The sequence below is a fragment of the Callithrix jacchus genome, chromosome 7 (genome assembly GCF_049354715.1).
Source record: "Callithrix jacchus isolate 240 chromosome 7, calJac240_pri, whole genome shotgun sequence".
Classification (NCBI taxonomy): Eukaryota; Metazoa; Chordata; class Mammalia; order Primates; family Cebidae; genus Callithrix; species Callithrix jacchus.
This window is the reverse complement of record NC_133508.1, coordinates 32605335-32633311: the sequence shown is the minus strand read 5'-3', so window position 1 is coordinate 32633311 and position 27977 is coordinate 32605335. Positions and strand designations below refer to the sequence as shown.

The 27977-nt window shown below is 37.8% G+C and overlaps 1 protein-coding gene across 4 annotated transcripts in view; it reads left to right on the top strand.

Moving 5' to 3' along the window:
• The window catches only part of ITGB1 (integrin subunit beta 1), a 49757-nt gene that overhangs the window by 10825 nt on the left and 10955 nt on the right, over window positions 1–27977 (top strand). For 2 of the 4 annotated variants that reach the window (XM_078329849.1, XM_035307140.3), the window contains exons 1-13: window positions 7401–7541; window positions 8104–8170; window positions 11428–11513; window positions 13955–14177; window positions 15666–15836; window positions 18087–18325; window positions 20728–20883; window positions 22454–22549; window positions 23154–23243; window positions 25013–25153; window positions 25314–25513; window positions 27018–27256; window positions 27455–27677. In XM_078329849.1, coding sequence (XP_078185975.1) covers window positions 8104–8170; window positions 11428–11513; window positions 13955–14177; window positions 15666–15836; window positions 18087–18325; window positions 20728–20883; window positions 22454–22549; window positions 23154–23243; window positions 25013–25153; window positions 25314–25513; window positions 27018–27256; window positions 27455–27677 — 1931 coding nt within the window. In that variant the 5' untranslated portion in view covers window positions 7401–7541. Of the gene's footprint in view, window positions 1–7400; window positions 7542–8103; window positions 8171–11427; window positions 11514–13954; window positions 14178–15665; window positions 15837–18086; window positions 18326–20727; window positions 20884–22453; window positions 22550–23153; window positions 23244–25012; window positions 25154–25313; window positions 25514–27017; window positions 27257–27454; window positions 27678–27977 lie in introns of those variants that run through there. The other 2 variants (XM_017974180.4, XM_017974179.4) reach the window with 1 other exon arrangement.

The following is a 27977-nucleotide window of genomic DNA, read 5'->3' as shown; positions in this document are numbered from 1 at the left end:
CCTCGCAAGTTGGAGTGCAGTGGTATAGTTTGGGCTCACTGCAGCCTCCACCTCCTGGTTCAAGTGATGATTCTCCTACCTTAGCCTCCCGAGTACAGGTGCCTGCCACCATGCCTGGCTAATTTTTGTATTTTTATTAGAGATGGGGTTTCACCATATTGGCCAGGATGGTCTTGGACTCCTGACCTTAAGATCCACCTGCCTCAGTCTCCCAAAGTGCTGGGATTATAGGCGTGAGCCACCTGGCCCAGGACAGATTATTAAAGGCAATTAACAACAGCTTGTACAAGGGCTGGTTTTATTTGATTTAGCACCAAATAAAGTAAGATTAAATATGCTGTGGAAGATAGAGTTGGATTTTTCCTCCTCTCATATGTCCCGTTTCTCCTACCAGGTCACAGTACATCAACAGCCATCCTTGTTGCCCCACTGAGAAATCACTTTAGATTCCAGTTTTTAAATGGCTGCTCATATAACACCAGTAGAATTCTTTCCCCTTAATAAAAGGTGGCAGTGAATGCTGGCAGGTATAATTTCTTTGATCAGAAACGAGGAACTCCTTCCGGAAACTCACTTTTTTGGTCTTTGCTAACCTATCATGTCATGTCTTTTTATTGGCACACCTGGGTACTAATTATGATTGATTGCTATTTATGCCAAGAGAACATTCCCCAGGTATGCCTGATCTATTTATGAATGAAAAAGTACACTTATTTTGCATAACGCCATGGGTTTTCACTTTTCTTTTTGGAAGGAGGGATATGATAACTTGTTATTTATCAGGGCAGATCATACATTTGGATCAAAAAGAGAAACTGGCAAGTAGATCCTAAAACACATTTCTTAACCCGAATAACATCCGAAAACAGACTTCAGTTATATTTTGTTGAAAATTCATTCAACTTTGGTACTTATCCAAGAACTTCTAATATCATTTTTTGACAAAAATTATAACCCTCAATACATAGGTACTTTCAAGAGGAAAGTCATCTGTTAAAGTTACATTTTTCTATATGCTAATTGATAGAGAAAGAGACACTGACTCTGTCACCCAGGCTGGTCTTGAACTCTTTGTCTCAGACAGTCCTCTTACCTTACTTAGCCCCTCAAAGTGCTGAGATTGCAGACCTGAGCCACCATGCCTAGCAGCAAAGATTTTTGAGCATGGACTTTGTGCCAAGTATTTCTAGGTGAGAACTATAAATAAGATACACCCAGGCCCTATTTTCTTGCAGCCTAGAATCCATCAGTGAGGACATGTTAGCAGATAGTAAGAAGTGAAATGAGTGTTATAGATGTGCTTGCATAAATTACGTGTCCAATACCTGGTGAGCTTCTCACCATTGCAGGCTCTCACTCTAATCCTATTGCATCTTTCTAATTTTCTGCAACCCCGGAGCTCTACCTCTTTTCCTAGCAGTGGTTCTTTCTATTTCAGAAAAAGACAGTCATGCATAAATGAACTCTCTCTGCTTTCTCACCTCCTGCTCTGCCTTAGAGGAGAGGTACCATGTCTCTGTTTAGGGTGATCCACCCCCTTGGGGTCCAGATGCCACCCTCTTTTCTCCAAGGAGGCTTGACTTCATCACTTAACCTTTTCTCTTTCCTGTGTCTTCACCTCTTCAAATTTGTTCCCAGCTCTCCTTTCTTCCCAAGTATTCTTTTCTTCCCAGTCGCATCCATTTTCCGAATTTTGACACCTTTATTATGACAACCCTCATGTCTGTGACTCTAACTGACTTATCTCCTGAGACACTACTGATTCATGTCTTAGCTTCCCAATAGGAATCTTCCCTAGACTTCACAATCTACCTTTCTAAAACCTCATTTTCTCCCCTAACCCCATTCTCCCTCTTACATCTTCCTTATTTAAAAGTAAATTACTTTTTCTCCCATCCTTCTCCAAATAAATAGCAGATCCCTCATTAGCTACTTTCTAATCATTGTTTGTTCATCATCTTGTTTGTTGCTGTTATCTGAATGTAGACATTTGTCACCTCTCGCTTGAACCTTTGCAGTAAATTCTGTATTTGTCTTGGAGCTCCTGTCTTGCCCCCATCCTTTTCTCCACTGAGTTTCTGCCATGTATATGTAGATATGTTACTAGCCTGCCCAAATTTTTTCAGTTCCCTTCCTATTTATAGAATGGAATCTAAACTTTTAGCATGGATGGCATTTAAGGCTGTCTGTAATCTAGCTCCTCCTGCCTGCTTGGTTTTCCTTCCTGTTTTTTCCAACTCGTAATGTCTCAGAAATTCTTCAAGATTCCTTTTGGCCTTTTTGATATTTTAAGATTATAAGATAATCTAATTTATACTTAATAGAAAATTTTAAGGATAAAATAACCACTCATTCCACCAACAAGGTATAGCTACAAAAACATATATTTTTCTAGTCTTTTTTTTCTATAAAGAGAGGAAAAAGTGAGACAGTTCCAATTTTGGGTTGCAGGGAGGTGCGGAAAGGCATATGCTTAGAAATAAGATTAGGAAGGAGTTGTTACAATTCTTCTTGGGACTTCATGGCTTTGTATGTGCAGACTTTTTGTCTGGAATATCTTCTTTCCACTTGTCTCCACATCCATCTCCTCATGTGCCTTCATTCTACCTGAACCATTGCCATGTCCCTGATGCCTCTAAACTTGTCCAGGCTGATTTCAGTATCCTCAGTGTCTTGTGTCCTAGTTTATTATTGAAACCCTCATATCATAATAATTGGTATTTTTGTTCTCGAACTGAAAGTTCCCTGAGGCAGTGACCCTTGTGTTTCCTGATATGCTCAAAACCTGACAGAGTTGCCTAAAGAGGAACCTCCAGAAAGGCTGGGGAATCCAGTGGACTCCAAGGGAGTAGTGTGTGTTAAAGAATGGCGAATAGTCTTACATTGTTACTTTATGCAAATTCTTTGGTGGTAAACTGATGTATTTCTTCAAGTTCATATTGTAGTGAGTCAAAAAATTTATGAATGAATGAAGGCAGAGAGTTAAGATAAGGCCTGGAAAGGGTTCTTTTGCAAGAGTAGTTTCACATATATGCTCAGGCATGGACATCAGTTATATAGATATGTACCACATAATGATGTTTTGATTAATTATGGACCACATACATGACAGTGGTCCCATAAGTTTATAATGGGGCTGAAAAACACCTGTTGCCTGGTAATGTAGTGTCATAGTGAAACACATTATTTACCTGTTTGTGGTGATGCTCGTGTAGACAAATCGACTATGCTGCCAGTCATAAAAGTATAGCATCTAAATTAACTGCAGTATATAATACTTGATAATAAACAACTATGTACTGCTTTATTTACTGCACTATATTGTTTATTGTTATTCAAGAGAGTATTCTTATAAAAAAGGTTAAAACGGCCTCAGGCAGGTCCTTCGAGAAGTGGTCTAGAAAAAGATCTTTTGGGAGATGACACCTCCTTGTGTCATGGAAACAGGATGTGCAGGCCCAAGACAGTGATGTTGATGGTCCTGACTCTGGGCAGCTGTGTAGGTCTAAGCTAATGTAGTGTGTGTATTTGTGTCCACAGTACTGTGAGAGTAATGTCAGTAATGTCCTGTTCAGTGAGTGTTCTGTGCAGTGTACTTACTCGCCTCACTCACCCACCCAGAACAGCTTCCAGTCCTTCCAGCTCTATTCAGGGTAAGAGCGATGTACCAATTTTAAAATCTTTTGTACCGTACTTTTACCGTACTTTTTCTATATCTGGCTGTGTGTAGATACACAAATGCTTACTGCAGCATTCCAGTTGCCTGCAGTTTTCAGGACAGTCGAGTGCTGGACAGGTGTGTAGCCTAGGAGCAATAGGCTGTATCCTAGAGCCTGGGTGTGTAGGAGACCAGACCATCTAGGTCTGTGTAAGTGCACTGCAATGGTTGCACAATGATGAAATTGCCTTCACATTTTCTCAGAGTCCTTTCTTTGTTAAGTGACACATGAAGATACTGGGTTGAAAAGAGGGAAGGTAGGTAGGAAATGGAGACCAGTGGAGACAACTATTTCTGGGTCTTTGATGATGAAGAGGAGGCAAGCATTGGCATTAGAACAGCGTGTGAAAGGCATCGTTCCCTGTTGTCCCCTCATAGTCTGTTTTATATGGAACGTCATTGGGAGGAAATTCCTTCGAGTCCTTTTCTCAGCAAAAGAATCACTGGAGTCCAGGCCCCATGCTCAGAGACTGTGGATTTTAGGCCTGGGGTGGGCATCCAGGTAAACCCAATGCAGTTGTTGCCTAGGCCCACTTAGAGAAGTGCTGCCCTGGAAGCTTTGCGGCATAGGACTCCGGGCGCCTGTTCCTTTGCCTTCCCCTCGCCTGTGCAGGGGGTGCCCAGTACCGGCAGAAGGAAAGGCCAGCAGCGTTGAGAGGGAGGCTGCCTGGCCCTCTGCCTCTCCTTTCCTATCCAGCTCTCTGTGGCTTGCCTCCTGGTCCTGTAGCTCTTCTGTGTTCCTAATTGGCATCATCCTCTGGCCTTTCCCTTTCCTTGAGGGAAAGCTTGGCCTTTTACAGACATCACTATCCAGTGGCAGTGCCTCTCTGTTTCTTGCCAGTGCCCCTCCAGTCACAGGAGCGTTGACATCTGTCCTTAAACTGTTTCCAGCTGCTGGCCTTGTTCTCTCAGCTGTTCTTCAACACTGAAGCCTTGTTTTGCCTGCTTCTGGGTTTGGAGCTCTTCCAGAGGCAGTAGGGTTTCAGAAGGTTGATTTTTTTGCTTTGTAAAGGTTTATAGAAGGAAAAGGACAGTGACATTTAAAGTAGTGTTTTAAAGCTGTGTGGCCTCGAATGTTAGGAAACATTTTCTGTTACCTAATAGCTTCATCTTAGTGATGATTGTCTGAAATGTGTGATATGTTGACACATTTCTCAGAGCAGTCTCTAGTGATTATTAAACAGCCTGAGTTTGTATCTTGAAGAAACATGTATCTGTCCATATATGGAACAAATATTTGTTCTGCTCCCTTTGTGTGGAAACTGCCTGCATGCTTCATTAATCACAGTAATGCATTTTCTCAGGAACTTTAATGTTCCAGGTGTCTGTAGTCATAGCTTTGGAATTGTGATAACATTAGTTGACTTGCTTAGGCTTATAGTCTAATGGATTTATCACACATTAAACCTTTTAGGCAGGCCTTGAAAGGTGAATTGGTAGGCATTTCACACTTCTGTGACACTCAGATTTTGCTCGTCTCTTGGATATAGTCACAAGTGATATGTAAACAAAACTGCAAGCTCAGGCATAACAGCCTGCTTGGCTGAGCACGATTGCAGAAGTGGATGATTTTTCACATTACTCTTAGCTCTTTTCTCTTGGGTACTCAGAGCACAACTTAAAGCATTCTCTCTGAGGTAGGAGAATAGCATCCTGGAGTGTAAGCCCTTGAAGACAGATGTCTGTAAAAGAAATAGTGTTCATTTGGAATTCAGTGAACTGTTTTCTTAATAAAGGAAATTTACCAAGAAAAAGAATTGTACAGTTAAACTGTGCTACACTTGTTTTCATTAAGAAAGGAAGGGCTGGGCACGGTGGCTTACACCTGTAATCACAGCACTTTGGGAGGCTGAGGTGGGCGGATCACCTGAGGTCAAGAGTTCAAGACCAGCTTGGCCAACATGGTGAAACCCTGTCTCTACTGAAAATACAAAAATTATCTGGGCCTGGTGGCACACACCTGTAATCTCAGCTACTCAGGAGGCTAAGGCAGGAGAATTGCTTGAACCCGGGAGGTGGAGGTTGCGGTGAGCCAAGATTGTGCCACTGCACTCCAGCGTGGCAGACAGAGCAAGGCTCTGTCTCAAAAAAAAAAAAAATAGGTAGAAAGAAGACTAACGTTTTCCAAAATAAATGGCCCTCATCTTTATATTGTATATATAACTTTATTATCTTCAGATTATGTGAAACTGTTAGTATTATTTTTATGTTTCTCTCTTTTTTTCTTCTGCGTCTTGAAAGTCAGGTTCCTCTCATCTTATTGTGTACTTTGTATCCAAGATTATTCTATAACTCTTAATGTTGCTGCATTTTATTATTGTACAGTCTATCTAATAGTCCATAAACTTGATGCAGTTAGAGTTCCCTATTATTGGATATAGGATATTTACATTTTTTGCTCTTGTGAATATACTAGAGTACTGTAACGAGTGTGTGTGTGTGTGTGTGTGTGTGTGTGTATGTGTACGTGGGGGTGTGTGTATCACCTTTTATATATTTAATTATTTTCTTAGGGTATCCCAGTACCTGGATGGATAGAGGATAGAATTTTTTTTTAATGGTTTTTGATGTAAATTGTCAGATTATTTACCAAAAAATTGTACCAGTTCACAGAACTACCAGTTGGTTTCTTGCAGCCATCTGCTACCGGTTTGTTGGGTTAAAAAACTTTCTGTTTTGACTTGTGAAGGGACAGATATTTATATGTAATTATTAGACTGGCTGCTAGTCCAAGAGCAGTAAGTAGTTAAGGGATCAGGTCAGCAACCAGTGGCCATAGCCATCTTTGACCAAATCAAAGATATAGATTCATATCAGTGTGAAAGCTTTGATTCAGGGAAAATACTTACGTATATACGTAATAGTAGGAGATTGGGATGGTTATAATTAATATGTAGAATATTAACTAATTTTTTTGTTAGAGGTTCTAGAAGACAAGACTTTTCCAGTTTTGTCTTATGCCCCCCCCCCCTTTTTTGGTGGGAGGGTGGGATTCTGGACACTCTAGGAAATTAAAGTGAATATTTTACTAATTCCATGCACAGAAGTTGATTTTCCTTTCTTTTCTTTCTTTTCTTTTCTCTCCTTCTTTCCTTTCCTTTCCTTTCCATTTCCTTTTCCTTTCCTTTTCCCTTTCCTTTCCCTTTTTCCTTTCCTTTCCTTTTCCCTTTCCTTTCCCTTTTTCCTTTCCTTTTTCCTTTCCTTTCCTTTCCCTTTCCCTTTTCCTTTTCCTTTCCTTTCCTTTTTCCTTTCCTTTCCTTTCCTTTCCCTTTCCCTTTCCCTTTCCCTTTCCATTTCCTTTTCCTTTCCTTTTCCTTTTCCTTTCCTTTTCCCTTCCCCTTCCCCTTCCCCTTTCCCTTTCCCTTTCCCTTTCCCTTTTCCCTTTTCCCTTTTCCCTTTCCCTTTCCCTTTCCCTTTCCCTTTCCCTTTCCCTTTCCCCTTTTTCCCTTTTTCCCTTTTTCCCTTTTTCCCTTTTTCCCTTTTTCCCTTTTTCCCTTTTTCCCTTTCCGTTCCGCCTGCCGGAATCTAGCTCTGTTACCCAGGCTGGAGTGCAGTGGCATGATCTCGGCTCACTGCAACCTCTGCCTCCTGGATTCTTGTGATTTTCCTACCTCAGTCTCCTGAATAGCTGGAACTACAGGCACACACCACCATGCCCTGCTAATTTTTGTATTTTTAATAGAGCTGGGGTTTCACCATGTTGGCCAGACTGGTCTCAAACTCTTGACCTCAAGTGATTCGCCTCCCTCAGCATCCCACAGTTCTCGGAGTACTGATATGAGCCATTGCTCCTGGCAGAAGTTGATTTTCTTAAAAAAGAGAGGTAATAGGAGATCAAGTTCAAAAATCTATTTGGGGCCTTATGCAGGATGTTGGTCTTAGCCTGAGGAGAAATAAAAACTGATGAAGCATTGTTAGCAGGGGGATGACTTGATCAGGTTTTTGAAAACTAATGTTCAGCATTGAGGTAACAGAGACATCTGGATATGCTGATTTGGGCCCCTGGGAGCCACAGGAGATCATGGAGATAGAGATTCAATGGGCTGAAATTTTAGTAGCTTTTATGGTGTTGAGGAATATCTAACACTCATTTTTTTTTTTTTTAAACACTGTCAATGTTAAAATATATTTGGTTTGCTTTAGAGAAAGGCACAAATGGGTTCTGAGGCTCTGGTGCGGAAGTTATTTTTGCAGTGTAGGTGCGAGATGAGGGAACCAGCTGTGGGGGGAGATGGGCAAGGGTTTGTGGAAAGGGACTAGAGTGAAATGGTTTGAGAGACATCATATTTGTAAGAGCAACAACAGAAGGTATGGGGGAATACTTTCTATTCAATGCATTTTCTCATTTTCATTATTATTAATATAAGGCATATTTTATATTTCAGATGAATTTACAACTCATTTTCTGGATTGGACTGATCAGTTCAGTTTGCTGTGTGTTTGGCCAAACAGGTAAAAACAAAAAGTTTTCTTAGTTGTCTTTTTATTTCTTTATCTTGTGTCATTCTTTGACCAGTTAGGTTCATGTGAGAACCTAAGTCATATCATATTGCTCCTTCTGGAGGCCCTGCAGTGGCCCCATCTCACTCAGAGAAAGGGCAGGATCCTTCATGGTCAGGCTCCCCTCACCCCTGCCACCCAGGATGACGGGAGGCAGGTTGACTGGAAAAGTACTAAAATGGTAGGGATTGAACACACTGCATGAAGATCTTTTGAGAACGTGAGAGTGAGTAAGTGAACAGAAAGAAGGCAAAGGCATGTAGTACATTTAGAAGCAAATAAAGCAAATGTGTAGAATGGAAGATTATGAGCTGCCCATTATTATCTAAAAAGTAAAAACAGAACAGTTGACTTTCTAGAAGACATTCTCACTCTTTAATAGGAGTGCAGTGAAAATAAAGCTGAAAAGATATTTAACCCTTCTGTAAAGATGTGCTTTCATATCTGGAATAATGGATACTCAGTTCTGTCCTTCAAATCATGTAAAAGTACACTGCATAGAGCAGTTTGATACCAAGATTGGAAGGACTTACTACAACTAGTAAAAATGAAGCAAGAGACCATAAAAGAAAGTATTGATAAATTTAAATTACATAAAATCAAAAAGAACAAAAAAATTATGTGGCAGAACATCATAAACAAAATGAGAAACTAAACAGAGGTTCAACTTCATTAATGTGTGTAGAAATCCAATAAAAACTGAGAAACATAGCAAAACTTTGCAAAAGATATAACAGAAATTATAAAAGCAATGGTTAGTTGTGAGACCTGAAATTGATAGGCTTGACCACTGAATTGATATTCTAATTTACACTTACTTGTTAAATCAGCAACAATTTTTTTTAATATTAAAGCACTTTATTTTGTTGGGAGTGTGGTAAAATGGTATTTGTACACTGCCATTTTGTGGGAGCTTATATTAGTATTGTTGCCCTATGGTATCCATGGGAAATTGGTTCCAGAACCTTCTTCAGATACCAGAATCCACAAATGCTCAAGTCCCTAATATAAAATGGCATGATATTTAGGCCGGGCGCAGTAGCTCACGCCTAAAATCCCAGCACTTTGGGAGGCTGAGGCCAGTGGATCACGACGTCAAGAGATCGAGACTATCCTGGTCAACAAGGTGAAACCCCATCTCTAATAAAAATACAAAAATTAGCTGGGCATGGTGGTGCGCGCCTGTAATCCCAGCTACTCAGGAGGCTGAGGCAGGAGAATTGCCTGAACCCAGGAGGCTGAGGTTGCGGTGAGCCGAGATCACGCCATTACACTCCAGCCTAGGTAACGAGTGAAACACCATCTCTAAATAAATAAGTAAGTAAGTAAGTAAAGAAGTAAATAAATAAGTAAATAAGTAAGTAAATAAATACATACATACATACATACACATGATATTTGATATAACCCACACATACCGTCCTATGTACTTGAAATCTTCTCTAGATTACGTATAGTACCTAATACAATGTCAATGTAGTGTAAATAGTTCTTACACTATATTATTTAGGGAATAATGACAAGAAGAAAAGCCTGTATATGTTCAGTACTAACCCTTTTTTTCTCCCCCAAACATTTTTGATCTGTTGTTGCTTGAATCCACTGATTTGGAAACACAGATACAGAGGGTCAATTGTATGTTACTTTTGGATAGAAATTAGTGTGTATTGAGAATTCTAGAAATGTTAATATACTCTTCAACTTAGTAGTTATTCTTTTGGAATTTGTTATAAGGAAATAATCAGATATGTACTAAGGTTTATATGTAAGAATGGTCATCAGTGTGTGTATGTGCATGTAGTACAGTATGTGTGTATGTGAGCAAGCATGTGTGACCTGTGGACACATACATTTGGAGACAATCTAAATTTGTCCAGCATTAAATAGGGTACACTCATATATTAAAATATTACATAATCATTAAAAGCTAGATTTAAAAATATAATTTGTAATGACAAGAATAAAACACTTAGGATAAGGTGTAAAAAACAGTATATTAAACTATGTAACTGTATATATTAAGTGTGTCTTCAGTTTCATGTAAATAATACATCTGCTAATACATATATGCTTGCTTCCTTGCTATTTATCTGCATAGGAAAAAGACTGGAAAGAAATGTTAGCAAAAATGTTAGCAACAGTTTTCTTTTATTAAACAGATTTAGTTTATTCGTTAGTTCTTAGTAAGTTTTAGTTTGTTTATGCTCTTATGTGTTTTTCAGATTTTCTATAAGAAGCTTATGCTGGGTTTGTAATCAGAAAAGATAGGTTAGAGACAGTCTGTAGCAGTGCTTACCATGTGGAAGGCATACTCTTCCTTAGGTTGATGCAAAGAAACATAAAACATACTTTGAACATAGAGCCCGAGAAATAATGGGATTATGGATTAGATGAATATGGACTTTCCATTTATTTAGCCTACTGAAAATGAAGGGAAAGCCCTTAAGATTCTTGTGGTAAAATGAGTTAAATGACAAGAACTTTACCCAGTTTTTAAAAAACTCATGACACTTATGACAATCGAGAATGATAAATTCTGAATTATGCCTTTGAAAAAAATGATTTAGTGTTTGATACAGAAGACAGGGAAGATAACTATGTCTCTCTACGGCTTTCAGTGCCAAGGTGATCCAAAATCATGATGTCAAATTTTGCATTGTTCTCACGTATTTGTGGGAACTAAAAATTAAAACAATTGAACTCGTGGAGATAGTAAAAGGATGGTTACCAGAGGCTGGGAAAGGTAGTGAGAGGGTGAGGAGGAAGTCGGGAGTGTTAATGGGTGCAAAAAAATAGAAAGAATAATATGACCTAGTATTTGGTAGCACAACAGGGTGACTATAGTCAATAATAATTTAGCTGTATATTTAAAAAGAGCTAAGAATATTAAGTGGATTCTTTGTAACACAAAGGATGAAGGCCTGAGGGGATGAATACACCATCTATTATTAAATGACTGTTATGCATTGTATGCCTGTTTTATATCTCATCTACCCTATACATGTGTATACCTATTTACCCACAAAAATTAAAAATTAAATTTAAAAATTCTGCTCTCTTTGGGGAAGGTCTAGTTTAGATGCTATCTAGGTCATAGTATTCATATTTGACATTTACATATATTGCATCGTCATTGTGATCCTGATTTTTCACTATTTTTTTCTCTGACATTTCAAGTAAAATATTCTGTTCTTTCTTCTTTCTGACAGATGAAAATAGATGTTTAAAAGCAAATGCCAAATCATGTGGAGAATGTATACAAGCAGGACCAAATTGTGGGTGGTGCACAAATTCAGTAAGTAAGGTGTTCCTCAAGTCCTTTCCATTTGTTCCCTGGTCATTTAGTGTGGCTCAGTGCTGTATCCTTGGGAAGTACAGATTAATTTTTATGTAAATCAATACTTATTGAATAATGTGACGGTTTGGCGCTATGTAGTTCAACACAGTAGCTGCTAGGCACAGGTGGCTATCGAGGACTTTAGTAAATGAGAATTGCTCTAAGTTTCGGAGATATACAAGATTTCAAAGACTTAGTATTAAAAAATGGTGAAATGATAATTTTTGTGTGTTTAAAAATGTAATGTTATAACATGTTATAAGTGTTTAAATTAATTTCCTCTTTTTGTGTGTGTGTGGCTGCTAAACAGTTATAAAATACATGTATACGTAGCTTATCTTTGTGGCACATACTATATTTTTACTGGAGAACTTTCAAAGAAATCCTAGTTATTTAGTTTGACTGTTTTAGATTTCCCCTTTTTTATGGGGAGGTATAAATTAACCTTCCTAATTATATTTGAGTTAAACTACTAGAATTGATTTGTATCCCAATATAAGTTCTTTGAGGTTAATGAGGGTTTGGATTTTACTCACTTTTGTCATCTCTATATTTTTCCTAATTTGGTGCCTTCCACAAAGCCCACTAATATTCAATGAGTCGATGAATTAATGAATGAGTAAGTCAGAACAGGAGGGAAGGAAAAGTCATTTTGAGGTTGTATAATTTATCACAGGATGGATAACTAATATCAGAAGGTCTTGACTCCTTGGGGTTATTGATTGTGTTTCCATGTAGGCATTTGGGCCCAAATTTCAAGTGACTGTTTTTGTATACCTAAGTGGTCAAGTGTCAGATAAGTCATATGGTTTGACCATATGAAAGAAAAAACGAGAGGTTTTGTTTTTTCAGAATTTTTCTAATGGCACTTTCTAAAAGTGGTATGCTGGGATTACATTGGCAACAGTGGAGGAAATAAGGAGTGTTGTGAGTTTCTCTCAGGCAAGGCTTATGTAACTGAAGGTCTTGGTTTTCATATCTGAAAAATGAGGATGATAGTATCTTTATCTATTGGGACAACAATTAGAATTGATGAACCTAAAGCAGTTTCACTTAATAAGTGGTAGCTGCTATTGTTAACAGCATCCATTGTATGGGGACTGTAGTTTTATCTGTTGTTGAGGGTTATCTTAGCCTTCAAGGTTTGGAGCATAATTCTTAAAATTAAGGCTTTCTGAATATATTCAGTGAAATTTTATTTGGGTGTCATGAACGTAAAGTTTCCTGGATTGGTTAGTATTTAGAAATGTGTAATTCACCAGGATCTTGTGTTTTGGTAGGTAGTAGTTTAGATTTAATAAATTAAAGTGTGCAACTTTGAATTATCTGATTCTTGGTATTCCCTTCCAGTTGTTGATTACATAAATACTCTCATTAGTGTGATGTTTCTCTTAAAAAATCCTGTATAAAAACTGTTGCGTATTTTTTAATTGAAATATCTTCACTTACTGTTATTTTCTACAGGACCATTAAATTGATATTTAATATATAAATGCCATGTGTAATGTCACTGTTTTCTTCCATTTTCACATTTCATGAAACACCATTATTCAAAGTCTTTATGTAGATTTTTAACAGCACTGTTTTTGTATTCACTAAAGTACTTTTCAGTTATCTGATTAAAATTTTATTTCTGCCTAGGTGGTTTGAGGATAGCACATATAAAATATTTGTCATTACTAGAAATTTTACTACTACAAATAGCCATTCATGTGCCATTACGATTCTTATTTTTCTTTTTTGCAATTTGTCTGCCATTAGGACCTTTATTCTTGTCATATAATTACTTACTATTTTGCTTTTGAAATTAAAAAAAAATTATTTACAATAATAGCTAATACTTGAAGTTTTTCAAACCTGTGGGAATACTTAATTTGTGCTAAATTTCATTTTCTTCTTTTTAAAAATGCCGTAATTGAGTTTTTTTAAAGCTAATCTGTTTTCCCTAAACATTGGGTTGTTTGGCATATTGTGATGGGGAGCGAGAGTGCCATGTAATACGAGAGGCTTTGTAAGGATTTTTCTAAAGGAAATATTGGAGAATTGGTCTGATACTTGGGGTATATGTATATCTTATTAGTAGCTATTAACCATGCTCAATTAGTGATTTCACTGAAGAAATTGCTTTTGATTAGATACTCTGAATTACAAGATAGAGCATTTAATATGTACACTTGGGTCAGTTCTGGGAAAGGTATTACTTTCTTGGAAATGATTGTTTTTAAACAAGAATACTTCTTATAGTTTGGATGAAGTGAGCATTTTGTTTCAAAGACAGAATTGAGGTACATTAGATGTGATTTAATGTTTTGCAGCTTAATTGCTTATTTGCAATCATTATGTAAAAAGGTTTGGCCATTATACTTCTTATTTATACCTTTGTTTTATATGTCATTTAGACATTTTTACAAGAAGGAATGCCTACTTCTGCACGATGTGATGACTTAGAAGCCTTAAAAAAGAAAGGTTGCCCTCCAGATGACATAGAAAATCCCAGAGGCTCCAAAGATATAAAGAAAAATAAAAATGTAACCAATCGTAGCAAAGGAACAGCAGAGAAGCTCAAGCCAGAGGATATTACTCAGATCCAACCACAGCAGTTGGTTTTGCGATTAAGATCAGGTATGGAAGCCCAATGCTATGAATAACCTCTGTGTCTGCTTGAGGCATTTGACACCAGCTTTATGCAAGCTCTGACCAGTTTCTGTTGAAGGCTCGTTTTTACATGTGGACTGGCACTCAAAAATATGGACTTGGTTAAATTTTAAAAAACTTTATGCAGATACAACAATTGTGAGACACATATACTTGGAGTAATATTAAACGTTGCCTAATGTTCAAAGTAAATTTTATTAAAGATTCAGAAATTATTTAGATTTAGTGAGTTTTAAAAATGAAAGTGTTCATCCTCTGGTCTAATTACATAATATATTATAAAATGAACATTTTAACCTATTCTTTTTCTTTGTATTTGTTTAGTATTAAGCTGTTAAGGTTTTTGTAATTATGTCTGTCAGTCTCACATCTAAAAATGAATTAAAAAAAAAAAAGGCCTCTTCATCTCTTTTCTGATTTCCAGCCTTTCTTGTCAGAAGAATGGTGAGTGGCCCTGTCCCCTGACTTCCCTCCTGGTCCCTCCTCAGCCAGGTCAGGCCTCACCTCCTCATCCTGCTCCACCATCACCTTCAGCCTGCAGACCCAGGAGACCCTTGTCAGGGCTTTTTTTTTAAAAAAACCCTTCTGTACCAAGTGTCACTTTTTACTTTTTGAAGTGCTCTCCCCTTGATCAGTGATACACTCCTTGTATTTTTCCTTGTGTCCCATCATTGCTTTCCAGGCCCCTTCTTGTGTCTTTCTTCTTTCTCAGTTTTTGTAGTCCACCTGAATGTCAGTTTTCCTCTCATGGCTTTAAAACCAATTGTATGCTGTAGCAACACGGACTTTTTTTGAGCTCCAAACCCATTTCTCCAACTGCGTATTAGAAATCTATATAGAGAAAATTACAAGTTAAACTTTTAATTACATTTTCATCCAAACCTTCTTTCTCCTGTATTTTCTAAGTAGATTACATTAACATCTCTTGTATCTCTCTCGTCTCCTTCATCATCTCTTTCTGGATTTCTTTTGTAGATTAGTCTCTTTGCCTCAGTGATTTATTTTTAAACTTCCTGCCAAGTTTTCTAAAGTGAAAATCGGATCATGTTATTCACTTGCAGAGAGCATCATCCCATTACACACAGAACAGCGTTCACAACCTCAGTGTCTAGGAAGTCAGTTGTACCCTATTTGTGTTCTGCTTTGCCCTCTCCAGACTAATTTATGGTGTTCTATTTGTTTTCTTCTCTTATAAACCGACTTTTTATCTGTCTTCTCTGCTGTGGATTGGGGATGTCTTCTTTATTTTTGCATCCTGAAGTCCTGGTGTTTTAAGTATTTGTTTAATGAAATTGAGTTCATACCCATTGAGTTACTTACAGAATTCCCAGGTTTTTATAAAAATTAGGACATGTTTTATTGTGTTTGCCATGTAAATCACATTTATTTGGTTTTTCTCATTTGCATTTGATTGCCAGCAGGCAAGTTTCATTTTCTAATCTCTTGTCTATTTAGGGGAGCCACAGACATTTACGTTAAAATTCAAGAGAGCTGAAGACTATCCTATTGACCTCTACTACCTTATGGACCTGTCTTACTCAATGAAAGATGATTTAGAGAATGTAAAAAGTCTTGGAACAGATCTGATGAACGAAATGAGGAGGATTACTTCTGACTTCAGAATTGGTAGGAATGTTGGGAATTGATCATTTTTGTTTATGAAGTCTTGGCAATTCTCAAAGGTGGTTTTATATTTTCTTCATTTGTCCCTCACAATATACTTGTGAGATAAACATGCCAGTTTTTAGCCTTTTCTGAGTGGAAACTGATATTATAGTCACATGTTTAGTAATCCTTCTTGCCACCTTGTTCCTCTGTCACTGGGTGCTACTGCTTGACAGATTTTACCTCGTAGATAATGACTTGCATGCTTGTTTTCACAGGAACTTGTTCATTTATCTTATGGCTTATTTTATTTTGAGATGGAATTTCACTCTTGTTGGCCAGGCTGGAGTGCAATGGCACAATCTCGACTCACTGCAACCTTTACCTCCTGAAGTGATTATCCTGTTGCAGCCTCCCAAGTATCTGGGATTACAGGCATCTGCCACCATGTCCAGCTAATTTTTTGTATTTTTCGTAGAGATGGGGTTTCACCATGTTGGTCTGGCTGGTCTTGAACTCCTGGCCTCAGGTAATCCACCTGCCTCAGCCTCCCAGAGTACTAGGATTACAGGTGTGAGCCACCACGCCTGGGCCTTATGACTTACTTTATAAACATGTGTTGAGTACCCAGATTTTATCTAATTACTAATTAGTGTGACTGCACCTGCCTGTATAGCCTGCTGTCACCTTACTTAGACCTGGATTTTTCATGTGATGACGATCTGCTTTCCAAAGTTTATTTTTCCCATTTCATGCATCCTCAGCTTAACCTTGTTTTTGCCTCCTTCTCTCCACTCCTGTTCCTGCAGAGGTTTACCTACAGAATAGTAGAAAGATTTGACAGTCACGAGGCCTATAGCTGCCTTTCAAAAATTAGCTCTATTTTAGTGGAAACAAAAATAGCACTTGCTTAAAATATTCTTTTATTCAGTAAGCATAATTCAAGGACCATGGTAATAGGAAGCTCCTACCAAATTAGTCTTTTTTAAAATGGCCAGGATTCTAGAATATTCATTTCTTCATTTGTTGAACATGCCATTATTGATGGCTGCTGTGCCTAGAAAATGAATGTGAGTTATTTTTAAAGTAGGGAGGCAAAATATAAAGGTTGACTTAGGTCTTAGTCCATTTGCACAGCTGTAAAAAATATTGTAAACTGAGTGGCATATGAAAAACAGAAATTTATTTCTCACAGCTCTGGGGGTGAGAAGTCCAAGATCAAGGCAGATTCAGCATCTGGTGAGGGTCCTCTTCTGGGTCCATAGATGATACCTTCTTGCCATGTACTCACATAGCAGCAGGGGGACAGCAGCTCTCTGGGGCTTCTTTGATAAGGTCACTGTGGTAGTCTATTCTTAACATTACTATAAAGAAATATCTGAGACTGGGTAGGTTAATAAAGAAAAGAGATTTAATTGGCTTACTGTCCTGCAGGCTCTACAGGAAACATGGCACTAGCATCAGCAAGCTCAGAAAACTTCCAATCATGGCAGAGGGCAAAGTAGGGAGCAGGTTTCTCACCTGGTGGGAGCAGGAGCAAGAGGTAGGGGGAGGTGCCATACAATTTTAAACACCAGATCTCGTGAGAACTCACTCACTATGGTCAGAACAGCACCAAGCCATGAGGGATCTGCCCCTATGACCCAGATACTGCTCCCCAGGCCACACCTTCAACATTGGGGATCACATTTCAACATGAGACTTGGGCAGGGACAAGTACCCAAACTGTATCAGTCACTAATCCCATTCATGAGGGTTCTGCCCTCATGATCTAATCACCTCTCAGGGGACCCACTTTCTAATACCATCATGTTGGGAATTAGGTTTTCAATGTAGGAATTTTGGGATAACACAGACATTCAGTCCATAGTCACTTACATGCAGATTAATTTCTTTAAAAATGCAACTCTCGGCCGGGCGCGGTGGCTCAAGCCTGTAATCCCAGCACTTTGGGAGGCTGAGGCGGGTGGATCACGAGGTCAAGAGATAGAGACCATCCTGGTCAACTCGGTGAAACCCCGTCTCTACTAAAAATACAAAAAGTTAGCTGGACATGGTGGCACGTGCCTGTAATCTCAGCTACTCAGGAGGCTGAGGCGGGGGAATTGCCTGAACCCAGGAGGTGGAGGTTACCGTGAGCCGAGATCGCGCCATTGCACTCCAGCCTGGGTAACAAGAGCAAAACTCCGTCTCAAAAAAAAAAAAAATGCAAATCTCTTTCCATCCATCATCCATCCATCCATCCATCCATGACCATTTTTTTCTTTACAGGATTTGGCTCATTTGTGGAAAAGACTGTGATGCCTTACATTAGCACAACACCAGCTAAGCTCAGGAATCCTTGCACAAGTGAACAGAACTGCACCAGCCCATTTAGCTACAAAAATGTGCTTAGTCTTACTAATAAAGGAGAAGTATTTAATGAACTTGTAGGAAAACAGCGCATATCTGGTAATTTGGATTCTCCAGAAGGTGGTTTTGATGCCATCATGCAAGTTGCAGTTTGTGGAGTAAGTGCATTCATTTCCTATGAGGGGATATTGTTTTATGATGTATGTGAATTTTAAGTTTGATTTTACTATGTTAATAGAAAAATTGACCTTAATTTTTATACATTTGATTATCTTAGGGCAGTAATTTAAGTAATCCCATAAATTACCTCTATACAAGTGCTTTGTAAAAGCATATTTAATCCTTATGCAAACCAGGCAGTTAGTTTATTCATGTAGGCTTTTTTTTTTTTTTTTTTTTTGGGAGACAGAGTCTTGTTCTGTCGCCAGGTTGAAGTGCAGTGGTGCAGTCTTGGCTTACCGCAATCTCTACCTTGCGGGTTCAAGCAGTTCTCCTGCCTCAGCCTCCCAAGTAGCTGGGAATACAGGTGTGCTCCATCATGCCCAGCTAATTTTTGTATTTTTAGTAGAGAAGGGGTTTCACAATGTTGGCCAGCATGGTCTTGATCTCTTGACCATGTGATCTGCCCACCTCAGCCTCCCAAAGTGCTGGCATTACAAGCATGAGCCACCACCCCTGGCCTCATGTAGGTTTTTAAAAGCCAGAATGCTAACCTTTTGAAACAGTGGGACAACCTCACTGTACTGTAGCTGGTGGTCTGGATTTTAGAAAAGCCCAGGTGTCCTAACTTTCTGGCTTTGTACCAGAGATGGAATTGATGTTGTTATCTGAGGCATCACCAGGAACCTTGGAAATGCTCAAAGGGAGAGTGTCTTGTATCATTTTTCTTTGGTCAGTTTTCTTCTCACTGTCTTTGAAAGATACATCTTTCTATTGTGTCTTAGTAATTCAAAGAGAAAGAATTTTTTAAGCCCTTGTTTGTAAGCTATATGCATAGATGTATTTTGAGAAGTGATATAGTACTTGTAATTTTAATTGTAAGATCTTCAGTAGCAAGCCCATCCCTATTGGACTAGTAATTGGCATTTTATGATCCATGTAGCAGCTGCATACTTTGAGATGACACTTTAATGATGTGGCTGAGGCTGAAACTAGAAAACAGGTCAAGTTTGTCCTGAATACCTACTGTTGTCTCATTTTTGTTCCGTCCAGTGCCCCATTCTTTAGATAACCTTCTTTGATTTTAGAGGCCTCTTAAATGGTTACTTTTCAGTCAGTTTTTGCCAAGGTGCTAATTGATACTCAAAATAATAAGTGAAGGAATGTGGATAATAATATTTCTATTGCCATTGATGCTGGGCAATTTACTTAGCCTCTCTAGAGTTGTTTTCTTCTCTTTAAGAAGGGATGATAATAGTGTTTACTTCATAGGGCTCTTGTGAAGTTAAAATGCAGCAATTTCCATAAAGTACCAATGAGTATTCAGGTAATACCGATTCCTATATTGTTGTTACTTTTGACTTTTAACTGGAGTGGTTGCAATTTAAGGTTAGTCCCTGTGTTAAAGCGGAAGCAAGTAGCATTTCAGGTAGTGCCTGGCCTTACAGCTCTTTTCTTACTAGTCATTGATTTGTGAACCTGTTAGCAGCTTGTTTCCAGAGCTTTCTCTGGGCTGCCTCCAGCTAGGCCTTAATCTGTGGAATCAAACAAGCCGTAGCACCCTTGGTTGTGGCTGTTTTTCTTTTTCTTTTTTTTTTTGTTGTTGTGTGGCTGTTTTTCTGTATTGGTCATGCTGGTCCATGTCTCTAGATGCAAAAGAGACAGACATTCCACTTTTGGAAAATTGCCAGTGTTAATAAATGTGATTCCCACCTTAAAGGACTTTACAGTCTTATGAAGGTATAAACAGATATATTAAGTAAATTAACTAAAGAAACTAAATTACTATAATTATAAAATTGCCATAGTGAAAAGAGGATTTTACTGTTACTTTAAATTCTTTATTGGAAAAGGTCAAGAATAAAGTAAATGAGCAGTTAAACAGTACTGATTTGAGGAGTTAGAATGGGGGAAATTATCATTAAACAAGATAATTATTTCTGTTATTAAAAAGGGAAGCCTCATATGGTGGGCTGTTAAAGAAGGCATAGCAGAGATAGGTGGATGGGGACAAGACAGCAGAAGTGGGGTAAGGTAAGGATAGGCTGAGACACATTCATTTATTCAGCAAATGCTCAAGTGCTTACTGCATGCCAAGCAGTGTGCTGACATGCTAGCTCCTCGAGATTTGATGATAAGCACAACAACAACAAAACAGCTTTTAAAAAGAACTGAGAGATACGGATGGCCAGGCAAGATATAGTTGTACATGGGATGGAAGAGCTTCATTCAGTGGGCTTTGTGCATTTCTCAGCAAGATAATTAGTATTGTGTAAAGAGAAGACACCAAGAAAATACAGAATTAGGTTAAAAATACAATGGGGGCCTGTATGAAAATTAAAGGATTTTTGTTGAATTACTGTGAATAGTGTTTTAGAATTAAAATCTTTTTCTTTTCAAGTCACTGATTGGCTGGAGGAATGTTACCCGGCTGCTGGTGTTTTCCACAGATGCTGGGTTTCACTTTGCTGGAGATGGGAAACTTGGTGGCATTGTTTTACCAAATGATGGACAATGTCACCTGGAAAACAATATGTACACAATGAGCCATTATTATGTAAGTGCTTAGTTCCTTACACAGCAGATGTGTTTCTGTTGGATTTTAATGTTTAATACTCAGAGTTTGTGGTGACTGGCTTGGGGTTTCTCAGGGTTTGAGGTTTTTGCTATTTTGCTAAGCAGAGGTCCTGATTAAAAAATCTTGAGACCATAGATGCTGCAGAAGATATGGAGAAATAGGAACACTTTTACACTTGGTGGGAGTATAAATTAGTTCAACCATTGTGGAAGACAGTGTGGCGATTCCTCAAGGATCTAGAAATAGAAATTCCATTTGACCCAGCAATCCCATTACTGGGTAAAATACCCAAAGGATTATAAATCATTCTATTATAATAAAGATACATGCACACATGTGTTCATTGTGGCACTGTTTATAGTAGCAAAGACCTGGAACCAACCCAAATACCCATCAGTGATAGACTAGACAAAGAAAATGTGGCACATATATACCATGGAATACTATGCAGCCATAAAAAAGGATGAGTTTATGTTCTTTGTAGGGACATGGATGAATCTGGAAACCATCATTCTCAGCAAGCTGACACTGGAACAGAAAACCAAACACTGCATGTTCTTACTCATAGGGGGGTGTTAAACAATGAGAACACTAGGACACAGGGAGGGGAACATCACACACTGGAGTCTGTTGCGGGGTGGGGAGTTAGGGGAGGGACAGTCGGGGGCGGGAGGTTGGGGAGGGATAACATTGGGAGAAATACCTGATGTAGGTGACGGGGTGATGGATGCAGCAAACCACCATGGCATGTGTGCATCTATGCAACAATTCTGCAAGATCTGCACATGTACCCCAGAACTTAAAGTGCAATTAAAAAAAAAAAAGAAAGCTCGGTAAAGCTAACATTGCTGTTTGTGAAGATGCGGCTTTGTATTTGCTTCCTTCTGCTCAGACAGGGGCCTCACTGGGGTGGGAAAGGGATGCCTAGATGCCACTTTCACTCCTTGCCTCAACTCCCCTCCACAGCAGTACTATTTCTAAGTAAAAAGCAGAGTCAGTGCTATTTCTGAATAGTTTATCTAGTCTCATACTCATAGATGATTTTTAAAAGCAGTCACTCGGCCTTTATTGAAAATAAATATTGGCAAATCATTCAAGTTCTAAAAGAAATCCAAATGGTGAATCTTGGTCTTTTCTTAAGTTGTAGATAACAGAATATTTAATTATTCTTTAATCTCATTGTCCTTATATTTAATATACATAGATAATTTTACTATTTAAAAATTTTTGAATATGGAAATTTTTGTTCATATATGAAAGTACAGAGAAGAGAATTAACAATTCACGTATACGCACTACTCACTTCAGCAGTTATTTACATTTGGTACTGTTATTTAAAAGCAGTCTTAAAATCATTTATATATATATACTAGTTATATATATGCAGCTAGATGTAGTCTAGCTATATATAGATTACTTATGCAATGTAGTTATACAAAGCAGTCTTGTAATTGAGTTACATATAATCTTGCATGTATGACTAGATTGAAAATTGGAATAGGTTATAAGGGTGTATTTACATACTAAATTGTATTACTTGATTTCTTAGGATTATCCTTCTATTGCTCACCTTGTCCAGAAACTCAGTGAAAATAATATTCAGACGATTTTCGCAGTTACTGAAGAGTTTCAGCCTGTTTACAAGGTAAATGTGTGAGATAAAAATAACAAAATTCTGGCCGGGTGCGGTGGCTCACACCTGTAATCCCAGCACTTTGGGAAGCCGAGGCAGGTGGATCACGAGGTCAAGAGATCGAGACCATTCTGGTCAACAAGGTGAAACCCCGTCTCTACTAAAAATACAAAAATTAGCTGGGCATGCTGGTGCGCGCCTGTAGTCCCAGCTACTCGGGAGGCCAAGGCAGGAGAATTGCTTGAATCCAGAAGGCAGAGGTTGCGGTGAGCCGAGATCGAGCCATTGTACTCCAGTCTGGGTAACAACAGCGAAACTCCGTCTCAAAAAAAAAAAAAACAACAAAATTCTAAGTATTTTTTGTTGAGTTGTTAAAGACAAATCATGTTTGAATTGAAATGTGGGAAGATGCCACCAGATAGGCAAACTGGATTTTACAAAAATGGTTTATATTAATTTTTAATCACATATCATAAAACTGGTTTCTAGGTTTCACCCCTAAAGTTGTTTAGGAAACATATGAGAACTGACCTTTAAAGATAAAATTTGCTCAGTAGATGCTAATTGGTTAAATGAATAGTAGTTGTATTTTACATGTTTTATCTTTTAATTGCAGGAACTGAAAAACTTGATCCCCAAGTCAGCAGTAGGAACATTATCTTCAAATTCTAGCAATGTAATTCAGTTGATCATTGACGCATACAATGTGAGTACATCTTAAATAAGATCAGTATACCCTGTTAGGAATACTTTGTTCAAAGAAAGTAAAACTTCGTGCTCACTTTGGTAAACTCAAAGGACTACAAAGAAACTTAAATTCTGTATCTGGAGGAAAAGCTTTATACATGTTGTCTTACAAAAGCAGATTCATAGCCTAAACAAAGCAAAAATGTGATAAAGTCATGTGAGAAATATTTCTAAATATGTTTGTTTATCATTAAGCAAGAAATCTCCTTGTTGGAAAGCAGTTGTAAAACATAGCTTACATTTAAACTTTTACAGGATTTCTCCAATCTTTTTTCTCCCCAAAATATCTTTTATAGAGTCATCTATTTTGATGAACTATGCTAGAAACTTTTTTTCCCCCCAATTCTTCTCTTCTTATATATTCAAAGGATATAGTTTTCTATTTCAGGAAGCATACACATTCATATATACATATACCACTAACTCTGTAAAAATGTAAATAAACATATGATTCACCAGTTCAAAAAGATTTATAGTGTTCTTTTTCTACCCACAGATGGGAGGGTGTTGAATTGAAATTAAAGAGGAATTTGCTTCTCCTTTTTGAACATAATTCAGTATACTTTAATCGTGCCCAGTTAGCCTTAATTAATAATCACTTAAATAATCTGAAGGCAGTTGTAATACTATGGTAACCCTGTGTGTTGCATGCGCCACTTTCAGCCCCCGTCCCTCTAACCCTTTGGCAGCTTGAATTTTAAACATTTTTACCTCATGCCATGGGGTACCATAATGCTTTGGAAAGGCCTGATTCAGAGGGGTTTTTACAAAGGTTTTTAAGATTTCATTTGTTCCACAGATTTTCCATCCTCCCCGGTCTTGGATAATTTTCCTAATTCCTGTCTTTTCAGGGGTATGAACAAGAGATAGCTTGCCACTGCTGCAGCTCCATTTGCCCTGAATAGTTTTATACTTTCAACAAGCCCTGGCTTGAATCCCTCCTTCTTGTGGGATTTTGTTTTTTGGTTTTTGGCTGGGCTACAATGGTTCCTTAAGCAAATTTGTTCCTAGAGTGCATTGTTGATTGTGTACTCTAGTCCATAGTTAGCTGGAGGGGTAGGACCACAGAAACACCATTTTGCCAGTGGGGAAGACAGCATTTATTTATTCCACATTCTTTTTTTTTTTTTTTTGAGATGGAGTCTCCCTCTGTTGCCCAGGCTGGAGTGCACCAATCTTGGCTCACTGCAACCTCTGGCTCCTGGGTTCAAGCGATTCTCCTTTCTCAGCCTCCCAAGTAGCTGGGATTATAGGCGCATGCCACCACACCTGGCTAATTTTTTTTTTTTTTTTTTTTTTGTATTTTAGTAGAGATGGGGTTTCACCATGTTGCCCAGACCGGTCTCGAACTCCTGAGCTCAGGTAATCCATCCACCTCAGCCTCCCAAAGTGCTGGGATTACAGGCATGAGCCACCACGCCTGGCCTATTCCACATTCTTAAGACTCCTCCTAATTAATAACAGCCCTCTGTACTGTGTGATCCTGAGTATTTTAACTCAGTGATTAAAACAGGAATACTCCTTTGAATTGTGTATTTTATTTTGAAGATTGGATCTTTATTAATTAAAACCTGTTTCTCTAGCGTCTGTGTTTTCCAGTTACTCAGTTGGATTTGGCCTGTAAATATTTTATTGAAATAATTCTTTTCTGAGCAGTTTATCCATTGGTTTTATGCATTCAAGTAGCATTTTGTTGACTTTCCTGTATATAATTAGGCATTCTTTTAGTCCCTTTCCTCAGAAGTCATTTTGGAAAACAGCAAATTATCAGAAGGAGTAACAATAAGTTACAAATCTTACTGCAAGAATGGGGTGAATGGAACAGGGGAAAATGGAAGAAAATGTTCCAATATTTCCATTGGAGATGAGGTACGTTGTATAAAGCATTTTCTGTAGAAAAGAAAACATTGCTTATTTATAAGCAAATTTAGTTTATACTTTGAGAAATGTTAAGTGAGAAGCTTTTTAAAATATTTTTAGTAGATTTAAATTGCTTAATTGGTTGTTGATCTTTTTTTTTCCCTTCAAGGTTCAGTTTGAAATTAGCATAACTTCAAATAAATGTCCAAAAAAGGATTCTGACGCCTTTAAAATTAGGCCTCTGGGCTTTACGGAGGAAGTAGAGGTTATTCTTCAGTACATCTGTGAATGTGAATGCCAAAGCGAAGGCATCCCCGGAAGTCCCAAGTGTCATGAAGGAAACGGGACGTTTGAGTGTGGCGCATGCAGGTAAGCTGGTCATTGTCAGATAGTGGAAGAAAGGGCTACATTGGTTTAGAGCATAGAGGCAGGTCATATTTTGGGACATCCAGAGAATATCTCTCTATTCAGAGCAAATGCTTTTTCTAACCATGGTTGCCTGCCACAAGATCAGTTTGATAATCTTATGTGTGATATTTATAGGAATCTCCTTCCTGCCTTTTCTGCTTAATTACTCTTTAAAGTAAAAGCTTTTATAGCCATAGAAGAAGTATATTCAACGAATAGTTAACATAGCATTTCCCTCATGTGAGAGCAATCTGAATTGTCTAGAACAAAATAAGCTTGTATAAAATACATTTATAGAAAAATGTTTTGAAAAAACATCAAACCAATGATAATGATTTCATCTGGGAAATGGAATTATAAAGCAATAGAAGATGTTTATCTTGTACTATATGTACTTCTGTATTGTTGGAATAATATTTTAAAAATAATGTGTTGTAAAATAAAGAGAAAATGGTATTTTTAGCATGTAGAATCTAATACTAAGAAAACTAACAAGATTACTTCAGATTTTATTTTCACACTGTGGTTCCTTTTTTTAATTGAAAAATAAGAACTGAGTATACTTTGAATACAGCCTTCTCCATAAAAGAATAGGAGGAGGGGAGAGTGTTTTAATCCGGTGTCAACCCCAAATGACTAGGCTTAGAAGGGCTATTGAGTTTTTCAGTGTCTGGGCTGAATAACAATTTAAATGTTAGAATTTTTAAATTTTCCATATCTTGTTTGAATCATGCCAGTTCCATTTTTAGTAAAATGTCATTTAACCAAAAAGGTTATCTTGAAAATACTTTGCCTTTCTTTGCTTGTATATTTACTAGATACAGAATCAGTGCATTCAGTGTGCGTGAGCATTATATGTTCTGAAAATACACAGGGATTCTGAAAAGTCTGTACCTGTAGGATACATTTATTTTTAAATGGTATATTATATTTTAAATAGTATACACAGTATGTTTTTTTCAGCTTCTGTACACTTTTCTTCAACTTCTGTACACTTTTTTGCATGTGTTTATTATATTTCTTTAGGTTAATAGATTGTTGTTTTAAATTTAGAGACAGTTCACCTAGAATAGGAAATGTAATAGCATACCATTTAAAAATGTAACTAACATACTCTAAAATTGTTTATTTTGCCTTTCCACATGTGTTGTTCATAATTTATTGCTAGATATATTTTTATCTTCACCAAAGTTGTTACTTTCCTGAAGAAATTTTTTTCCTAGACTCTTGCATATATTCTGTAGAAACTTGAGTGACTGGGATGTATGTGCACGCCTGTGTATTTGTCCTTGCTTGCACATGTGTGTACACTTCACTACACATCTATGATGTGTGGCATGGACAATCCCATCTAATAGATTGGTAGCTCGCAGAGATATTTTTTGTAGTTTTATTTCCTCTCCTAGTATTTCTCTTTTAAATTATTTTTGTTTTGTGTGATTGCAATTGTGGAATCTTTGTTCAGGTGCAACGAGGGGCGTGTTGGTAGGCATTGTGAATGCAGCACAGATGAAGTCAACAGTGAAGATATGGACGCTTACTGCAGGAAAGAAAACAGTTCAGAAATCTGCAGTAACAATGGAGAGTGCATCTGTGGACAGTGTGTTTGTAGGAAGAGGGATAATACAAATGAAATTTATTCTGGCAAATTCTGCGAGTGTGATAATTTCAACTGTGATAGATCCAATGGCTTAATTTGTGGAGGTAAGTAAAGGGCTTGAAGTGGTTGTAAGATGTGATATCTTAAGAGTTTACCTGGTGCATAAGTAAAAACAGGGGTAGCTTGAGGGTCAGCCCTGCCCCTAGGTACACTTTCTCACATGGTGCTTATTGTACTTTTCAGTCAATACTGTGATTGTATATTTTTACCATTATTTTGAGAAATCATATGCTTAATTGCAGGAAATGGTGTTTGCAAGTGTCGTGTGTGTGAGTGCTACCCCAACTACACTGGCAGTGCGTGTGACTGTTCTTTGGATACTAGTACTTGCGTAGCCAGCAACGGACAGATCTGCAATGGTCGGGGCATCTGTGAGTGTGGTGTCTGTAAGTGTACAGATCCGAAGTTTCAAGGGCAAACGTGTGAGATGTGTCAGACCTGCCTTGGTGTCTGTGCTGAGCATAAGTAAGTATTTCCTAATTGCTTGAAATAGTTGATACTTCCTCTTGGCTCTCCTAAGCCTGTATTGTTACTAGAACCAGAACACTGCCAATATTAGATTATAGTATAAATAAAATGCCTGCCATGTGGAAGCCTATTCTTTAATTCCTAAAAGTTCTTTCTCAACAGCTAGTATCTATTACATGGTATGAAGTGTGTCATGTGAGAGTTGTACTATTATTTTGATCTGAATTTGCTAGATAATTGAATTTACATGGTAACCTTTATTAAATTGGCATTACCAGTTTCTTAATTACTATCCTT